The sequence below is a fragment of the Cebus imitator genome, unplaced genomic scaffold (genome assembly GCF_001604975.1).
Source record: "Cebus imitator isolate Cc_AM_T3 unplaced genomic scaffold, Cebus_imitator-1.0 Scaffold449, whole genome shotgun sequence".
Classification (NCBI taxonomy): Eukaryota; Metazoa; Chordata; class Mammalia; order Primates; family Cebidae; genus Cebus; species Cebus imitator.
Window position 1 is genome coordinate 3,196,665 of NW_016107764.1, and position 17,935 is coordinate 3,214,599.

At 63.6% G+C, this 17,935-nt stretch overlaps 4 protein-coding genes across 13 annotated transcripts; 1 reads left to right on the top strand and 3 right to left on the bottom strand.

Annotated features, from left to right (window-relative positions):
* Window positions 1–143: 143 nt before the first annotated feature.
* On the bottom strand, window positions 144–6,598 carry RECQL4 (RecQ like helicase 4). 6 transcript variants are annotated; one of them, XM_017511702.2, is made up of 21 exons: window positions 6,425–6,588; window positions 6,326–6,359; window positions 6,134–6,234; window positions 5,770–5,910; window positions 4,709–5,485; window positions 4,489–4,615; window positions 4,036–4,167; window positions 3,861–3,953; window positions 3,647–3,783; window positions 3,198–3,281; window positions 2,945–3,118; window positions 2,679–2,858; window positions 2,404–2,545; window positions 2,052–2,314; window positions 1,690–1,978; window positions 1,485–1,614; window positions 1,236–1,405; window positions 983–1,163; window positions 744–906; window positions 501–609; window positions 144–405 (listed from the first exon to the last, which is right to left on the bottom strand). In XM_017511702.2, the coding sequence occupies exons 1-21, from the start codon at window positions 6,506–6,508 to the stop codon at window positions 281–283; spliced, it is 3,636 nt and encodes a 1,211-aa protein (XP_017367191.1). In that variant the 5' UTR covers window positions 6,509–6,588; the 3' UTR covers window positions 144–280. The 6 variants fall into 6 exon arrangements, 5 of the variants coding, with proteins under 5 accessions (XP_017367191.1, XP_017367192.1, XP_037588376.1 ...); XM_017511703.2 differs by having other exon boundaries at window positions 147–405; window positions 1,485–1,978; window positions 4,709–4,808; window positions 4,887–5,485; window positions 6,425–6,587; XM_037732448.1 differs by having other exon boundaries at window positions 147–405; window positions 1,485–1,978; window positions 2,404–2,524; window positions 6,425–6,590.
* A 79-nt stretch (window positions 6,599–6,677) lies between these two features.
* LRRC14 (leucine rich repeat containing 14) lies at window positions 6,678–10,763 on the top strand. 4 transcript variants are annotated; one of them, XM_017511714.2, is made up of 4 exons: window positions 6,678–6,761; window positions 8,441–8,794; window positions 8,988–9,572; window positions 9,660–10,763. In XM_017511714.2, the coding sequence occupies exons 2-4, from the start codon at window positions 8,466–8,468 to the stop codon at window positions 10,225–10,227; spliced, it is 1,482 nt and encodes a 493-aa protein (XP_017367203.1). In that variant the 5' UTR covers window positions 6,678–6,761; window positions 8,441–8,465; the 3' UTR covers window positions 10,228–10,763. The 4 variants fall into 4 exon arrangements, with proteins under 4 accessions (XP_017367203.1, XP_017367201.1, XP_017367202.1 ...); XM_017511712.2 differs by having other exon boundaries at window positions 6,686–6,761; window positions 8,355–8,794; XM_017511713.2 differs by lacking the exon at window positions 6,678–6,761 and adding an exon at window positions 6,770–7,250 and having other exon boundaries at window positions 8,355–8,794.
* Window positions 10,762–15,929, bottom strand: LRRC24 (leucine rich repeat containing 24). 2 transcript variants are annotated; one of them, XM_017511711.2, is made up of 5 exons: window positions 15,850–15,929; window positions 13,588–13,828; window positions 13,213–13,491; window positions 12,882–13,050; window positions 11,129–12,167 (listed from the first exon to the last, which is right to left on the bottom strand). In XM_017511711.2, exons 2-5 carry the CDS (start codon window positions 13,768–13,770, stop codon window positions 11,227–11,229), a joined length of 1,572 nt encoding a protein of 523 aa, XP_017367200.1. In that variant the 5' UTR covers window positions 13,771–13,828; window positions 15,850–15,929; the 3' UTR covers window positions 11,129–11,226. The 2 variants fall into 2 exon arrangements, with proteins under 2 accessions (XP_017367198.1, XP_017367200.1); XM_017511709.2 differs by lacking the exon at window positions 15,850–15,929 and having other exon boundaries at window positions 10,762–12,167; window positions 13,588–13,973.
* CUNH8orf82 (chromosome unknown C8orf82 homolog) lies at window positions 15,125–17,931 on the bottom strand. The gene is made up of 3 exons (XM_017511718.1): window positions 17,609–17,931; window positions 16,879–16,927; window positions 15,125–16,696 (listed from the first exon to the last, which is right to left on the bottom strand). Exons 1-3 carry the CDS (start codon window positions 17,762–17,764, stop codon window positions 16,251–16,253), a joined length of 651 nt encoding a protein of 216 aa, XP_017367207.1. The 5' UTR covers window positions 17,765–17,931; the 3' UTR covers window positions 15,125–16,250.
* Between the last annotated feature and the right edge of the window lie 4 nt (window positions 17,932–17,935).

Consider the following 17,935-nt stretch of genomic DNA (forward strand, 5'->3'; position numbering starts at 1 on the left):
GGCTTGTGCCTGTAATCCCAGCTACTTTTGAGGCTGAGGTAGGAAAACTGCTTGAACCAAAACCTGGGAGGCCAAGGTTGCAGTGAGCCGAGATCACGCCACTGCACTCCAGCCTGTGCTACAGAGAAAGACTCCGTCTCAAAAAAAAAAAGGTAAGCACTTTTTATTCTGCTTTTAGAGCCTCCTCGTCCCACGCCCTGTGGCAGGTTTTGCCCAGGGCTTGTCATTGTCCTTGCCGCTGACAATCCCAGCTCTGCCCCACATCCTCCACGCGGTGCAGTCAGCGGCCCACCTGCAGCAGCTCTTCTGTGGCCAGGCGCACCAGAGCGTGGAAGCTCAGGTGCAGGTATTTTCTCCAGAAGCGCCGGTCCTGCCCGAACACCTGGGCTGGGTAGCAGGGGCTTCCTGCGGTGGAGCCGACACAGTCATGAGGACCATCCTGGCCCTGGTCATGGCCCCCGCCCCCAGCCTGTTATCAGGTGGAGCCCCCCAGTCCTCACCGATGCCGTGGAAGATGCGGGCCACAGCCCTGCCTGAGAACTTCTCCTCTGGCCTCAGGGATAGGAGCTGACGGATGTCACGGCGGACCTGGTCTTCCCAATCTTGGAGCTGTGCGTGGACAGGCACCTCAGGCTTCCTCTGAGCTCCTGTGGCACCGTGTCCACACAGCAAGCCCCAGGTGGCCCAGGGAACCTGCAGCCCTGGTGTGCCTGCATGTCCCTGCCTGGCCTCAGGGCACTCACCCTGGCCTGCCCTGGCTCGGGACCCTGTGCATCCCCCAAGGCGCCGGGCCCCTGTGCTTCCTCTTCCACTTCCTCAAAGTAGCGGCTGAGCAGGTCCTTGAGCCTGGTACTGCGCTCCTCATCCTGCTGCTCCAGGCAGGGCCCACAGCTGGGGAAGGCTACGCTGTGGAGGAGAGCCTGTTACAACTGGTCACTGCAGGAGAGTGGATGGTCCCAGGCCCTGCCCACCTCCTCCCAACCTGTGAAAGGCCTGGAAGGTTCTGTGCAGATGGGCCAAGGCCTGGTGCTCCCGGGCCTGTACACGGCCATACAGGAAGTCACAGATCTGGTCCTTCTCCTCAGCGGTCAGGTCACCTGGGGTGCGAAGGTGGAAGGCCAGCTCCCTGAACTCCACAAGTACCCCTGTGCTCCGCCACAAACCTGCCAGAAAGCAAGTCAGATGCAGGCAGGCAGCATCCAGGGCGGGGTGGGGAGGGGTGGGGAGCGGTGTACCTGTCCGAGGTTCGTGGTCCCACTGCAGCTGGTAGAGAGCCCGCCGCACACAGGCCAGCTCCCAGTCCATGGAGTCCACCAGCTCGACCATGTCAAACTCTACTGAGCTGCTGCCTTGTCCTGGGTCCTCAGGCAGCCGCTGGGCCAAGCACACAGCCAAAGGGGGACACCTGTGCTGAAGACAAGGGATCATGTGGCCAGCAGCCCTGACTCTCCAACCTCATCCCTGCTCAAGGAAGGGCATCTCACCTGTGGGCCAGGGCCTGGAGCTGGGCAGGGCCGCCAGAGCAGTGCAGATAGCAACGGGCATAGGTGGTCGCCAACAGCTCCAGCCAGTGCCGTGGGTGCAACTCCAGGTAGCACAGCAAAGTCTCGATGGCTGGGGGCAGAGCAGGGCTCAGGGAACGTGGGGCCGGCCCATCCACACCCCCGTGGTTTACCCTGGGTTCCTCACCCTCCTCTGGCATGTCCAAGGCCTGGACGGTCGGCTGCACTGGGAGTGCCCGTTCGTGGCCCACACAGGCCCTTCTAGGTCCTGGGGCTGCTTGGCGGCCACCAAGCTGCTCCACCTCTTGAGGGGGGGACTCGGCCACAGGGATGTCCCCACCCCTGGCCCCCTCCTGCTCTGCGGGCAGCCTGGCGCAGGTACAGGATGGGAATACGCGCTGCACCAGTCTCTTGACGGCCCAGAAGTCCATGCCGTTGGCGTGCACGTGTCTGCGCAGCTCTCGCAGGTCTTCCCCCTGGAGCGCGACAGTCATGAGGGTGGGACAGAGCACTGGGGGCCCGAACACTGGTGGTTGGGGGGATGCCCACCTGGGGCTGCAGGAAGAGATGGCAGTGGGCAGGCTGCCCGTCACGCCCGGCCCGTCCCACGGCCTGCACATAGCTCTCAAAGCTTGGGGGCAGCCCCAGATGCAACACAGCCCGCACGTCTGGCCGGTCCAGCCCCATCCCGAAGGCCACTGTGGCTACCACCACTCGCAGCTGGCCCTGCATGAAGGCCCTTTGTACCCGCTGCCGTTCCCGGCTGCACATGCCTGCGTGGTAGGCCTCAGCCATGGTTTTGGGGGCACGACCTTTGAGGAAGACAAGCAGATAGTCAGTGGGATGGGGCATGGGTGCTCAAGGTGGGTCCATGGGGGTACCAGCCCTGTCCATGCTTCACCTTTAGGCCCTGGGCCCTGGGCCGGATGCAGGCAGGTTCGGAGAAGTGCAGCAACCCGCTCTGTGTCCTCCCGCCGGTTGCAATAAATGATGATGGAATCCAGGTTTCGAAAGCGTTCGCCTTGCAGCAGAGTTAACAGAGCCTGACAAGGAGCGGTCAGAGTGGGCAGTCAGAACTGAGGAGCGGTCAGCATGGGTATTCAGGAGTGGGAGAGCGATCAGTGTGCGTAGTTGGAAGCTGGGGCCCTTTGGGGTCCCCAGAGCATGCACACCCACCTGGTCTGTGTCCCTGTCCATGGACACGGAAAGGTGCAGGTTAGCGGGAACTGGGGCTGGCCCATGGAGGCCAGGCTCTTCGGCCACAGCCAGGTGCTGGGCCACATCACTGGCTGTGCGGCGTGTGGCTGTGGCCGTGAGACCTAGGAAGCAATGCACGCCCATCCGCTCCCGAAGCACCTGCACCAGAGGCCATGGTGGTGTGAGGCTGCCTAGCCTACCCTACCCTGGTCCTAGCCACCCACTGCACTTCACACACAGCTCACCTTACAGACACGCAGGTAGCAGGGCCGGAAGTTGTGGGACCACTGGGAGAGGCAGTGGGCCTCATCGATGCAGGCAAAAGCCACTGGAGGCAGCTGTGTGGCTGGAGGGAGACCCCCGGCTCCCACCAGTGCCTCGGGGGTCAGCAGCAGCACATGTACCTGGCCTGCCTGAACCTGAAAGCAGCAGGATCAGGGGCACAGCCCAGGTGCCCGCCCACTGCCTCCCTCACCCCTAGGCCCATGAGGCCCTCACCTTCTGCAGGACAGACTCCCGCTGCTTACTGGTCATGCCCGAGTGGATGCAGGCTGCCTTGAGACACGGGGGCAGGCGAGACACCTGCAGATGCAGTAGCAACGGCCGTCATAGGCCAGCCCAGGCCTGGCCCTTCCTCAAGTCATCCCAGAGATGCTAACCCAACAGCTGTTGCTGCCTCCATCCTAGGCCCTCTGGGGAGAGGAGAACCAACCCCTGGGTCCTAGGGCCAAGGGATGGCTCCCTTCCCAGCACAGCTCCTGTGGGGGTGGCCGTGGTGCCGGTGGAGCCGGGCTGCCTCGACCTGCTGCCAGGACTGGGACTGCAGCCACAGACTTCTTGAAGCTCCCGGGGGAGGGAGTGGTTTGGAGACGAGCAGCAGTTGCCTTTGGGAGTCACAAGTGCTTGTTCTCAGCTGTGTATGTGTGCCCAGGACCCTGTGTGCACACCTGGTCGTCCATGAGTGACAGCAGGGGAGAGATGACCAGTGTGAGGCAGGGGCTGCGCCGGGCGTAGAGCAGTGCCGGAAGCTGGTAGCACAGGGACTTGCCAGCCCCTGTGGGCAGCACCAGCAGCGTGGAGATGCCTAGGTGGGGCAGAAGTTAGTGGCAAGGCCCTGCAGCCCAGCCTCAGCCCGGCCTCAGCCCTGGCAGCTGTGCTCACCAGAGAGGATCTGCATGACCGCACGCTCTTGCCTGGGGCGGAAGTCTTGGTGCCCCAGTTGCTCCAGGGCATGGAACACCTCCGCTGGCGTCTCTGCAGATACAGCTATTGATTAGCATGATTGAATCACCTCAACCTCTCAGTAAAGGCTCTGGACCAGAAGCTGATTGCTCACCTGCCACCTGCCCTGAGGGCCCCAGGGAGTAGAGTGGCAGCACGGTGGGGGCCAGGCCAGGCAACTCAGGCACAGGCTGTAGCGCAGGAACCAGTGGCTCAGGCCTATCAGGGTCTGTGTCTTCCTCACTTGCTGGGATCAGGCAGGAGAGAGTGGAGTTTGAGCTGCAGTCTGGGCTGAGATAATACTGGCAAGACAACCACTGCCCAAAACCCTCCCGTCCCCCAAAGGAGGTTGGCAGCAGTGCCCTTCCTCTGGCCTACTTCTTCCAAAGCAGAAGGAGCTGACAGCCATCCTCATCCCTGCCACATTCCTTCAGGGGAGCCAGGGTAGGGCCTGGACCAGGGGTACCTGGAAGGGCCTTTTGTTTGGGACAGAAGTGTCCCCCAAAAGAGCACCTTGCTCTCTCCACAGTGTTGTCTGGACCGACCCCCGTCCAGGGCAGATTCTCACCTGGCTGGGGACACTGGGGTGCCCTGTGATCAAACTGCCCATTCAGGAAACAAGACTCCTTGATTGTGACTGTGGTATCACCACGGCCAAAACACTCCCCTTTCTTTCGCCACTTCTGCTTCCGTGCCTGGGGGGGCCCACATAGGAGTGTCACTGGATGGGAGATTCCGGAGTTGACAGAAGGGAAGGGAGCACCTGTCCCAGCCTGTCACTGTCTCACCTGCTTGCAGAGAAGCCTGCCACGGAGTGCCCGGCCCCGCACATAGCGTTTCTGCTTCATGTTCAGCCGTACGTAATTGCCCCTGTCATGGCCAGCCATCCTAGGGAAAATGTGCAAGTGGGCTATGCCCTCAGCCTTCTCTGCCCTGGCTTGACTGGAGGGGCTGAGTCTGTGGTACCTGGGGGTCGACCGACTGCTGCAGGGCTGAGGTGGCTGTGCCTGTACAGGTTCCCCTGGAGAGTCTTCCTCAAGTGCTATGGCCTCAGCCGCCTCAGACGGAGGTCCAGCCTGACTGCTCTGCTGCTGGACCTGTGTGGGGCTCCCCCAGGGCACCTCATTCCGTCTCCGCTTCTCGCCTCGACTGCTGCTGGGTTGGGGGCTCCCTGCACCGATGCTGACTTCTTGGAGGGCTGAAGCCTCTGGGCCCTGGGAGCGAGCACCAGGACCAAGGACAGCGGACTCACCGGTGGTCAGAAGTTGTGATTCCTCTGAGCCTAGGCCAGGCCTGCAGGGTTTGGGGGCCCCCAGAAAGTCTGGGACCCCACTGTGACACCGTTGCAACCAGCCAGGATCTAGGGAGCCCAGCCGTAGGCTCAGGGATGCCCGCAGGTGCTGGAGCCGACCAGGCCTTGGCCGGGGCCCAGAAGGCTGTGGAGGCATATCACTGACTTTTTCTGCAAAGGTGGGGACAAGTCCTGTGCCTGGGAGCTTTGGGATGGGTGTCTTGGATGAGGATCTTTCTGGAGGCCAAGGTCTGTGGCCCAGAGCTGGGCTGGCCTGGGAGGAGAAGAACAGAATGGCAGCAGGCACTCAGGCCCCTAGGCTGCTGTAGACTCTGAAACCTGAGTCCCTACCTTCAATCGTAGGGCAGGCTAAGAAGCACTGGGCTAGACTAGAAAGAGAGTCAAGAGCAGAGATCCCTAGAAGCTCCCTCCCAGGAGAGTGGTGCCCTGATTGGCATCGGAGCCTGTGCCTGTCTGTGTGGAAAGAGTGACAGAAAGGAGATGGGCAGCCCTGCCACTCTGGGTCTAGCATAGACGCACTGTTTGCCCACCCGTCACCTGCAAGGTGCCTTTCAGATTGGCCTTGAGTCGCTGCCCATAGTCCCGGAACGAGCCCTGACAGCTCCGCCCTGGGGTAGGTTGTGGACTCTGGGTCGCAGCCCGATTCAGGTGGGGCCCCCAGCAGTGTGGCTCTGGCGCCTGCAGGAGACAGTGGGAGCACAAACTAGAGACAGGCTGGTGTGCGGGTAGAGGCGCTCCCAGCCACCCCTCCCACACCTGGAGCGAGGCCCGGCCTTTCCCCACTTTGCCCAGTCCTCCTCCCAAGTTCTGTGCCCCACGTAGGCCTGGCCACGACTCCGTGGCTCCCGCCACTCCGCCAAACAGGAAAGTGCAGGAGTTTGGGGTGGTGGGGCCTGGGTACCTCCTCGGCCGCCGCGGGGAGCGACTCTGGGCTGCGGGGCCCGCCGCCGCCACCGGACTGACGCACCGTCCGCTTCAGAGAACTGTATTCCCGGTAGAGCGCTGCGTGGGCGCGCGGGAGGCGGGGTCAGGGTGGGGGCTGGGCCCCCACCGACCCGGCGCCACCCCGCCCCGCCGACCCGCGCGTTCTCACCGCGGGTCTCCTCCGGCGCCGCCTTCACATCGTCCTGTAAAAAGAACGCGTCAGCAGCTGGTCGCGCCCTCAGCCCCTCGGTCCCGGGGCAGTCCGCACCTGGCTTGGCCGCCGCCCGTGCTGCTGCCGGAACGCGCGCTCCCACGCCTGCAGCCGCTCCCGCAGGTCCCGCAGCCGCTCCATGGTGCGCCCGCCCAGCCACAGCGCCCGCGGCAGTTCAACTAGTCTCCCGCGCTGCAGACGCTGGGGCCGACAGCCAATGTGGGCGCGCGGCGAGCCGAGGGCGGGGCCATCGTGCCCTGGCAGCCAATCCACCAGGCCCTGGGCGAGCAGCCAATGGGAGGCGTCGACGTCATCGCGGGGCGCCACGGCGCCGGGCGGGACGCGACGGACGATCGAGGCGGGGCCGGAGGCGGTGGCTGCGGCTGCGGGACTGGTGAGCGCGGGCCGCCAAACGGGGTTCGGTGCGGGGCGGCGCGCGTCCCTGGCCCGGCCTGGCCTAAAGGGGCGGGGCGCCGATCGCTTGGGGCGGCCCAGCTGTGGGAGGGAGTGGCTACACTTGGGAGCCCAGGGCGGAGGCCGGGAGCCCGGGCGGCGCCACCGCGGGCGGCGAAGGACTGGGACTTCCCGGGCAGGTCGGAGGGGCGTCAGGCCCTGGTGGGAGACGCACCGGGCCTGGAGGAGCAGGCCCCGCCCGGGAAGTGAAAGAGCGGAGCGTCCAGCGCCTCCCGCGGCTCAAGGCCCTGAGGAGCCGGGCGGGGGCGTCTTCGCGAAACGCAGGCAGCCTAGGACCAACGCGTTCCCTGCCGCCGGCGGGAGGGGCGGAGGCGTCTCACGGAGGCTCCTGCCTCCCTTGGTGGCCAGGCTGGCTGCTTTCGTGTCCTCTCGTGACAGGTGCTCGGTTGGTCTGTCCTGTCAGAGCGAGGTATGATCGTCGAGATTTCGTCCACGGGCAGAGCGAGGCCGAGGGTTGGCATCTGGGACTTTTCAGGAACCGGTGCCTTAAGGACTTCTTTGTATGTGGAAAAGTCGGCAAAAACAAGGGCCCTGGGACCAGAGTGTCTCCCCAGCTCCCTTCCCTGGCTTGTCACTCAGGCTGACCTTGGGCTAGGCATAGGCCTCCAGTTTCTAATCTCACAGGGAGATGGCTGCGATTTAGTTTTGAGGGTGCTGCAGCCAGCAGCAGGGCTGGCACCGTGTCACAGGCACCTTGTTTCTTTGGTAGTGTTTGTGTGCATCTCTGCCTCTTGGATGCTGCTTAGGCAGCTTTCTGTGCTTTGTCTGAGAAATCTGTAGCCTTGCACCTTCCAAATCTCACATACTTAAGATTTGGGTCTTTCCACAGTGGCTCTCCAGGAAGGAGAGAGAGGTCTAGACCAGTGGTAAGGGCCACCAAAAATGAGAGTTGCTTTCTGTCAGGGACCTCCGTGCTTGGTGACACTCTGGACAATAGTAGTATTTTGGGGATCTTACATTGAAGGGTTGGATTTGGTAGGCCACATCATCTGGACTCAGTGCTCCCTGGGTCTCGTCTTTTCAGCCTGCCCTGTTGCTTATGAAACTATGTGTGTGCTTCCAGCTCTTCTTTGTTGTGTTTTGTGGAGTCCAAGGGTAACCCTGCAGACCCTCTGTGAGGAAGGGAGGGAAGGGAACTGTGATGTGACTGCTTGACCCCTTGGAGCGTCCAGTCAACACTAATGCTGACAGAGGTTGGTGGGGAGTGGTCTAGGCTTTATTCAGGTTTCAAAGAAGGCTTTATGAAGGAGTTTTGTAATTTGGGAGGCCCGAAATACCCATGGGGGGCCCTGCAAGGCAACAGTCATCTGTCAGAAGCACACCCAAGCAAGTGAGTTGTCAAAAGACGCCACGCTGTTTGATGCTTGGTTTTCCTGAAGAGGTCCTGTGCTTCTGGAGGGCTGGGGCTGAGTTGTGTCCTTGTCTGCTAGTCCACTGCACCCAGCCCAGCGCTAGCCATCTAATAGGTGCTTTCTAATAGGTGGTTCTCTGCTAACTGCTGACTTTGTTCCAGGCACTATGCTGGGCTTTCCTACCAACTGTGTGTGGCTTGGTAGTGGCCTAGGGTCTCTCCTCCCTGCTGAAGTCCCTCTCCTGCAGGTGGCTGTCTGCCTGGCCCAGCGCCATGCACACGCTTGTGTTCTTGAGCACGCGGCAGGTGCTGCAGTGCCAGCCAGCTGCCTGCCAGGCCCTGCCCCTACTGCCACGCGAACTCTTCCCCCTGCTGTTCAAGGTGGCCTTCATGGACAAGAAGACGGTAGTACTGCGCGAGCTGGTGCACACGTGGCCCTTCCCGCTGCTCAGTTTCCAGCAGCTGCTACAGGAGTGTGCCCACTGCAGCCGTGCCCTCCTGCAGGAGCGGCCTAGCACTGAGAGCATGCAGGCCGTGATCCTGGGGCTGACTGCCCGGCTCCACACCCCAGAGCCTGGGGCCAGCACACAGCCCCTCTGCAGGTATGGACTTACCTGAAGGGTCGTCAGGCCAGGGGTATGTAAGTGGGTCACTGGAGGAGGGTCTAGGCTTGGGTCATAAAGTTAGCAAGACCTCATGCAGGAACAGGCACATCGCTCCTGTCCCATGGTAGCTGGGAGGGGGAATGTATGGCCCCTGCCCTTGACCCCTTCCTCAGACCATTCCTACTCCCAGGAAGCATGTGCTGCGGGTGCTGGACATGACAGGCCTCTTGGATGATGGTGTGGAACAGGACCCTGGCACCATGAGCATGTGGGACTGTACTGCTGCCGTCGCCCGCACATGCATCGCCCAGCAGCAGGGTGGGGCCACGGAGCCTGGCCCAGCCCCCATCCCAGTGGAGGTGCGTGTGGACCTTCGGGTAAACCGGGCGTCCTATGCGTTCCTGCGCGAGGCGCTCCGAAGCAGCGTGGGCAGCCCGCTGCGGCTCTGCTGCCGGGACCTGCGAGCCGAGGACCTGCCCATGCGCAACACCGTGGCACTGCTGCAGCTTCTGGATGCAGGCTGTCTGCGCCGCGTGGACCTGCGTTTCAACAACCTGGGCCTGCGTGGCCTATCTGTAATCATCCCACACGTGGCCCGCTTCCAGCACCTTGCCAGCCTGAGGCTCCACTACGTGCATGGGGACTCAAGGCAGCCCTCCGTGGATGGCGAGGACAACTTCCGCTACTTCCTAGCCCAGATGGGCCGCTTTACCTGTCTGCGAGAGCTCAGCATGGGTTCCTCACTCCTTTCTGGGAGGCTGGACCAGCTGCTCAGGTGAGCGGGCCCCACCACTGCCCTGCCCTCCCTTCAGTAGGCACCCTTCCTACCTTTGCCTGTCTGTGACCCCTGTGTCCCCTGTAGCACCCTGCAGAGCCCCCTGGAGAGCCTGGAGTTGGCCTTCTGTGCTCTGCTGCCTGAGGACCTGCGCTTCTTGGCACGGAGCCCCCATGCTGCTCACCTCAAGAAGTTGGACCTGAGTGGCAACGACCTGTCTGGCAGCCAGCTGACACCCTTCCAGGGTCTGCTGCAGGCATCAGCGCCCACACTACTACACCTGGAACTCACTGAGTGCCAGCTCGCAGATACCCAGCTGTTAGCCACACTACCCATCCTTACTCGATGCGCCAGTCTCCGCTACCTTGGCCTCTATGGCAACCCACTGTCCATGGCCGGCCTCAAGGAGCTGCTGCGGGACTCAGCGGTGCAGGCTGAGTTGCGTACTGTGGTGCACCCCTTCCCTGTGGATTGCTATGAGGGCTTGCCCTGGCCACCACCTGCCTCTGTCCTGCTGGAGGCCTCCATTAATGAGGAGAAGTTTGCCCGTGTAGAAGCAGAGTTGCACCAACTGCTTTTAGCCTCGGGCCGTGCCCATGTGCTCTGGACCACAGACATCTACGGGCGACTGGCTGCGGACTACTTCAGCCTATGACGAAGTAGCTCTGGGTGAGACACAGGCCGTCCTGCAGTCTCCTTGAGTAGGCAGGGCCTTTGCTGGGACCCCGCCCTGGAGGCCTGTCACAAAAGCACTTATTTCTGGTTTCCTGCTGGGTCCACCTTGCTTCCGGGCACACGTTGAGGCCCGCCCCCTGCTTTTTGCAGTGCCCCATGCGATTTGCCCTGCACTTGCTCCATAATTGGCTGATGGTCTGTGGGCCCCAGGGCTGTGTGTCAGGCCTGCATCACCCTGCTCAGTTTGGCTGCCCTCTGGAGTCCTGATCCTTTGTGCAAATGCTTTGGGATCCCTGTTGTGAGTTGAGAGAGATGATGGTCCCTCTGGGCCTTTCCCATCCCCTTATGGAGAGCTCAGTGTTCTGGGGTTGAAGTTGGAAAGAGGCCTGATTCAGGGAGGCTGGGGTCCCCAGGCACTCAGGCCTCTTATGTGTTCCCTGCTCTGCCACCCAGCCACCCCATTGGGATGGGCTTGGGCTGGAGGGAGTCATCAAGGTGCAAGTGTGCCTGGAACTTTAATTTGTGGCTGTTTTTTTTATGTCCAAGTTGGTCACCCTTATCCTTATGTCTGCTGTCACCCCCAGCATGGCCACTGGGCAACAACTGCCTCCAGCCTGTCGTTCCGCCCTCTGCGGGGCAGCGCCATCGGCACTGCCTGCCAGTCCTTGCTCTTCCCCACCTTTTGGAGGCCCAAGATCTTATACTGTGGTCGGCCAGGGCTAGTGAGCTGCCTGCCGCAGAACCGGAGGCTGGGGGGCGATGTCTTTTCGGAAGAGCTTCAAGTGAGGTGTTGGGGCCTACCTGGCCACCTTTCATCGCTAGCCCAGGATTCCCAAGTGCAACGCTCCCGGCCTGGCGCCCGGCGCCCCACACACGGCTCGGCGCACAGTGCGCGGCTTCCACCTTTACTGACGGAGCATGCGCGAGGCGGCGCCGGCCAATCTCCGGCGCCTACGTCATCCGCGCGCGTCCCCCGGACCTAGCAGTGGATCTCGTAGGCAACCGGCGGGGGCACGCGGAGCCCCGGGGTTGCCCCCTCTGCCGGGTCGCAGTCCGCGGGCGCCTCCGCCGGACCCTCGGCGAAGAGGGGCTTGGAACGGTTGATGACGAACATCTCGTGGCCGCGCTCGTCGCGGAGCTCCTCGAGCTGCGCGAACGTGCAGGGGCCGTCCAAGTAGTCGTTGACGAACAGCGCGCCCTCCCCTGGGGGCCCCCGCGCCTTTTTCCGCCTCCGGCGCCGGCGACAGATCATGGCGGCTAGGAGCACCGCCGTGAGTGCCAGGAGCGCGATGGCCGCCGCGATGGCCGTCTGCGTAGCCAGGCCCAGGGCGCGGAAGGCCATGCTGCCCGCCACGGGCCGGGGCTCGCGGCCGGCGGGTCGGGCGGCCGGGAGCGGCGGTTGCGCGGGCTGCTGCGGCTGCTGCGGCTGCTGCCGGGACGCGTTGACCAGGAGCCGGAAGGGCACGCGGGCGGCGCCGCCGGCGTTGGAAGCCTCGCACTCGTACTTGCCAGCGTGCGCCAGCGTGATGTTGCTGAGGAAGAGCATGCCGCTGCCCGTGTCGGATGCCGAGTGCCCGCCCAGCACCGGCGCCCCGCCTTCTAGCTGGGCCTGGGCTCGTGGCCGGCCCTCGCGTGGCTGGGGCATCTTTCTCCAGGTCACCAAGGGCTGCGGGTAGCCGGAGGCTTGGCAGGCAACCCGCAGGTCCTCACCCAGGTTAGCTGTGAGCTCCAGCGGCTGCACGTGCACAGAGGGCGGAATGCAGATGAGGCTGCTGTGGGATATATCCAGGAGGCTCTGGAGCGCCAGGCGCGGGGGCTCTGCACACATGATCTTGTCCCTGGAGCTGAGCAGCCGCTGGCCACCCTCCTTGATCCAAGCACCCAGCCAGTGCAGGGCGCAGTCACAACGCCATGGGTTCTCTGTGGGAGAGCAGCGTCAGGCAGGTGGCTTGGAGGTGGTGCTAGAACACAGCCTGTGCAGTTGGGGTTCTGCGGGCCAGGACGGGGCCTCTTTTCCACCTCCTACAGCCTTTTCACACGGAATCCATGGCCCCTGCCACCCGTTCCTTGACCCCAAGCTCCTGGCGGTGGCGCCAGGCCCTCCACCCCCCTCCCCCCATTAAGCTCTGTGATGCCTGCCTATTACAGATCACTTCTCCGCTGGTCTCTGAGAAAGCACCTGCTCCTCAAGTCTTCCTGAAACAAGTCCCACAGTTTTTGGAAACCTGGGGATCCACATAGACATCTCACCAACACTGAAACCTTGCAAATCCTCTCAGCCTTGTTTTTGGATGCCCTCTCCTGGGGATGTCCCCAATCCTGGTCAGCTGTCTCTCTCCTTTCCAGTTTTTGTCTGCCTGTCCTCTCATAGCCGAAAAGTGTACAAAGGCCTTAATTCTGTCAAGTCACTCTGTGGGGTGCCCGTCTTTTCTGTCTTAGGCAGGGTGCCTGAGCTGTGTCCCCTAGCACGCCCATTCCCGCAGCCCTCCACCGTGGCTGCAGGTGGTGGTGGGGCCCTCCAGACCTGCTCGGTTGCCTCCTGTCAGAGCCCCTCCACACATGAGCCTGCCCCCTACTGCCACCACCGTGGCCAAGACAGTAGACAAGACAGAGATGCTTTAGGGGAAGAGGTACCTGTGAGGCGCAGGACTTGCAGACTGGCCAGGGGCTGCAGGGCCTCTCGGCTGATGGTGCCCAGCTGGTTCCTGCTGAGGTCCAGCAGTGCTAGGGAGGACAGCCCCGCTAGAGCCTGGTCCTCCAGCAGCTCAATGCTGTTTTCCTGCAGGTGAAGCTCCTGCAGTCGCTGAAGTAGGAACAGCAGATCGTGAGGAAAAAAGGACGCCGAGGTTGGGGGCAGGTCCCCTTCTTACCAAGCTAGACTAAGTTGCCTGTTCTAACTACTCCGTCCCTACAGGGCGAGGGGCCATAATGGAGTATCCTGCCACTTTAGACCCCAGGCGCTCACCGGCAGGTGCAAGAAGGTGAAATCCAGTAGTCGCGCTAGCTGGTTGCCCGCCAGGTAGAGCACGCGCAGCTGGGCCAGGCCTGCGAAGGCGCCGCTGCGCAAGGCGCGCAACCGGTTGCTGGTGAGGGCCAGCTCGAGCAGGCGCGGCTGCGCGCGGAAGGCGCCGGCCTCCAGGGCGCGCAGGCTGTTGTTGTGCAGGTAGAGCCGGCGCAGAGCTGCGAGCGGCGCCAGGGCTCCCGGCTCCAGGCGCGCGATGTTGTTGTCCTGCAGGAACAGCGTCTGCGAGCGGAGGAAAGAGGAGGCTCTTACTCCGCCGCGGGGGTCTTCCTCTCCCTTGGGGCACCCCATCCGCCAGCAGCCTCACACGGTGCCCACCTGCGTCCCTGGCGGGATTCCCAGCGGGACGACTCGCAGCCGCAGAGCGCCACACTCCACCGTCGCGCTGTAGCAGCGGCAGGCGACCGGGCAGCCGGCGGCGCGGGGGGGGAGTCCGGGCAGCGGCGGCAGCGGCAACAACAGAAGCAGCAGCAGCAACAACGCGGGTCCCCCTGGGGCCATCTCCCGAGACCCGGCTCCTCACCGGCCCCCCGCGGTCCAGCCGCGGACGCGCACCCTCCTGAAACACAGGGCGGCAGGCCAGTCTCGGCAGCCGAGAGCAGCCAATAGCAGGCATGGGGATGGGGGCCTACATCTGCGTCTGTTTTTTTTCAGACGGAGTCTCGCTCCGTCGCCAGGCTGGTGTGCAACCTCCGCCTCCCGGGTTCAAGCGATTCTCCTGCCTCAGCCTTCCGAGTAGCTGGGACAACAGGCGCCCGCCAGCACGCCCAGCTCATTTTTGTGTTTTTAGTAGAGACGGGGTTTCACCATGTTGGATGCTGTTGATCTTTTTACCTCGTGATCCGCCCGCCTCGGCCTCCTAAAGTGCTGGGATTACAGGCGTGCGCCACCGCACCCAGCGGGGGCTAATTTTGAAGCTATAAATCGGTTCAAGAATCTAATAAAACGTCGTTTCTTCCCTTGACAAAAACATTTTCTTAAAGATCTGGGGCATCAGGTTCAAATTTAGAATTCCTCGTGTCCTTAGTCTCTTCACAGGATGTGGCCATGTAGGGAGAGCCACCCAGCCCCGTCCCCTTCTATTCCTACTCCACCCATGCCCAGGAAGTCAGGAACTTCCTGTTCAGGACGTGGATGCTCGGCCCTTGCTGCCCCTGACTCTACCCCCCCAGGCAAGTGGCTGCTGCTTGGTTCTAGGGTGCAAGAAGCTGGAAGTACAGGGTATGGGTTTGGGAACTTTGCTTAGTTGACAAAACCAAGGGCCCCATTGCTCAAGCATGGCTAGGAGGGGGAGAGCAGGCCCGGGGCAGACACGCCCCCTTGTTTTCCTGGGGGGGCTGGCATGCGACCTCCTGAGGCTCCGAGCAGAGGTCCCTTTGTGCCCCCAAGACAAAGTCCAGAGGCACACTTGACCTTAACCCATGTCCTTTTGTCCCTGGAACTCATGCTCTGCCTCCCACCCTGGGGTTCATCTGTCATGACTTGATGGGGGCCCCTGGGGAAAAGCTGGCCTCAGAGGAGCTATGAGCCTGAGATCAGGAAGAAACATGGAGTATGCTGGGGACCATATGCGTGCACTTGTCCTAAAGAAATGGGAAGGCTGGGGTCTGGTTTCAGACACAAAGAGCCCAGTTTTAAAAGTAGGGATCTGGGCTGAGAAGCCAGCCCACCCGACGCCAGGGAAGACAAGGCTGTAGCATCTCCCAGCGTCATCTGGCCTCCCTCTCTGAACATCTGCCTGTCCACCAGCTCTTCCTCCTTGCCCAGTCATGTGGAAAGGGACCAAGTAGCCTTCGTGTTTAATTCTTGCCCTAAATTGTAACTCACATGATTATTTAAAGTCACTAGAGATTAGTAAGCACAGCAATAAAGTTTTAATGGAATAGCTTTGGCCCAGGCAGAGGCAGTTCCCAGATGTCTCAGGATGTGTGTGAGCCCCAAGAAGTTGGGGACATTATCTGGGCCCTTGAGATCCATTTCCCTGGATAAAGAGGACTGGTACAGGGCTCCAGGCCTGGCCCAGCCAGCCTCCAGCAAGAAGGCATCTCAAGTGGAGAAGTAGCCTCCTCAGAACTCAGGGCGCTGCTGCTCACGCTGACCCCCCTAGATGCAGCCCGGTGTAGAAGGGCCGGCCAGGGCCCCAGGCTGGAAGAAGCCCAGAAATCCTTTTACCAGAGGACAACCCCCTAATCCTCTGGGCAGGGGCGGGCGTCACATGCAGGATTCCGCGACGACTGTCACTGCCTCCTGGGCGCCCCTCAGTGCAGGAGGGGTGGAAAGAAGAGGATGGAACGCCCTGTGCCTCCCTCCGGCCAGTGCAAGGCCCAAGCCAGGGTCTCTGGGCGGCCCTTGCGCACCTCTGCAGCGCTGCGACCTGGTGCCTGGAAGCCCCACGGCCTCCTCTGCTACCCCTGAGCGCCGGTCGTTTTTCGGCCAGGTTCAGGGAGGGCGTGGCCTCCGCGTTCCCCATCCCCCTCCAGGACTCACGCCCTTCTGGAAGCGCACCAGGATCAAAGCCGGGATGGTCCCCGAACCCCTCCCCCCGCACGCCTGGTGACCTTGGGTCTGGCGTCCCCTCACCTGACGCTCCCGCGCCGAGCGGCTCCCCCGCGGTGCAGGTGGCTGCCGGGCCGGAGCAGCAGCCGGGCTGGGAGGGGGCGGGGGACGCTCGCGCACGCGTGTCAGAGCCCCGCGCCAACCGCGCCCGCCGCCAGGGCCTGACGTCTCTAGCGTGAGCCAATCCAGCGGGCGCCCGAGCTTGGTGCGCGGGAGGCGCGCGCCGTGGGGAGCAGAGGGTCCGGGACGGCCGGGCCGCGGCAGCACCAAGGACAGAGCCGGGGCGGGGGTGGGGTGGGGTGGGCGCGGCACGCAGGCGCACTAGGCTGCCGCGAGTGCCAGTGGCGCCGGCTTTCCGGGGCGCGGGCTCCCGGGGGAGTAGGGTGAGGGGCGCCCGCGGCCTCCCGTCCTTCTTCCGCCCCTGCTCAGGGCGGCCGAGCCGCGAGCAGCAGCGGTGCCAGATCCATGGTGAGGGCGAGGCGGCGGCCCTGCCAGAGCACGTGCGAGGGCAGCGCGGGCGCGCCAGGCCCGTACTCGAAGCAGGCGCTGAGCTCGAAGGCCAGGGTGGAGCGCACCAGGCCCACGCCGCCCGCTCGCTCCGGTGCCGGGTGGTACAGGCGCCCGTTGGCGGCCAGGGGCAGCAGGCGCGCAGGCTCGAAGGGCACAGTCAGGGCCTCGCCTCCGCCGCAGTAGGAGAGGCGCGGGGGCCCGTGACCCACGGTCAGCAGGTGCGTGAAGACCACCGGCCGGTCCTCGCAGCGCAGGAAGTTGCGCTCCCTGCCGCAGGGCGAGAGGAAGGGGAAGGAGGCCTCGTAGCGCCCGCTGCGGTTGGGTCTCAGGCGGGAAAAGAAGGTGACCAGGAACTGCGGGTCTGGGGGATGAAGGGAACGGCTGCTTAGCGCGCTGGGCTCCCAAGGCTTCCGGGCCCAGGACCACACTGAGGGCAGACGCTCACTCCTTGGCGCGCTGGGCCCATCGGCAGAGTCGGGTGAGCCCATCCGGAGCTGCCCTGAAGGGAGAAAGAAGGGGCAGGGGAGGGCGGCACAGCGGTACCTTTGAAGCAGGTGATGAAATTCTTCATTTTGGAATCATCCAGGAAAAGCTGCGGACAGAGGGCCGGGCCGTGATGAGTCCTAGCTGGCAGGTGGGGCGGGGAAGCTCGGGCCGTCCTGAGCCGGCCCGAGCCCACTTTGCCTGCTAGTCTGAGCACACCGCGTGCAGGGAGGCGCGTGGAAGGTAAACTTGGGGGCCCTGCCGACTTCTCCGCATCTATGCGCACCTCTGCTCCCTGGTCAGGCAAGTCTTTCTCGCACCTTTTCCCTCTTCTCAAGTTTGTAATCAGTTGTGTCACCTCCGCGGAGGCTGCCTGGCCTGCTGACTGCCGGACATGCCGGATGCCTTACACAGGGCTTCCAAAAAAGGAGGGGCGGCCCGGGTGTCTACCGGATAGCGGCAAGAATTCAGCGCCGGGGGTGGGGGCTTGCGAGTCAGAGTCCAGAGCTGCACAGCGCAGCAGGGACGTGGCCCGTGTAGGAGCCTCAGCCCAGATCGACCCAGGCTCCGGTCTTTCTAGCGCGCGCCGCTCCAGCTCTGCCGCATTAGGGTCGCCCACCGCCCAGGTCCCGCCCATCTACGTGCGACCTCTCCGGCCCCGCCCACAGGGAGCACTCCCGGCCCTGCCCCTCGAGCAACGGCCCCGCCCACAGGGAGCACTCACGGCCCCGCCCCTCGAGCCACGGCCCCGCCCACAGGGACCCCCGCCTGGGGCCCCGCGCCCGCCCACCTGGCCCTGGTGGTCCACGTAGTAGAAATACTCGCGGGTCCGGGGCTCGGGACTCTGGCCCTGCGTGTAAGAAACACCCCCGTCCACGCTGCAGGCTCGGGCACCCCGCGACCGCGCCAAGGCCAGGACCCGCAGCGCCCCGCACGGCGGCCACATTGTCCTTCCGCGCCGGAAGCGGCCAGCAGGTCACGCTGGGGGCGGTGCAGCGCGAACTCGCGCCCGCCCGCAGCAGGGGTCCCGCGCTTCGCGTTCCGGCGGCGCCCGCCTCCCCGACCCGGCCCGGCGCTCTTCCCTCTCCCCTCTCCCTCTGGCCTTCCGAGCGGTGCG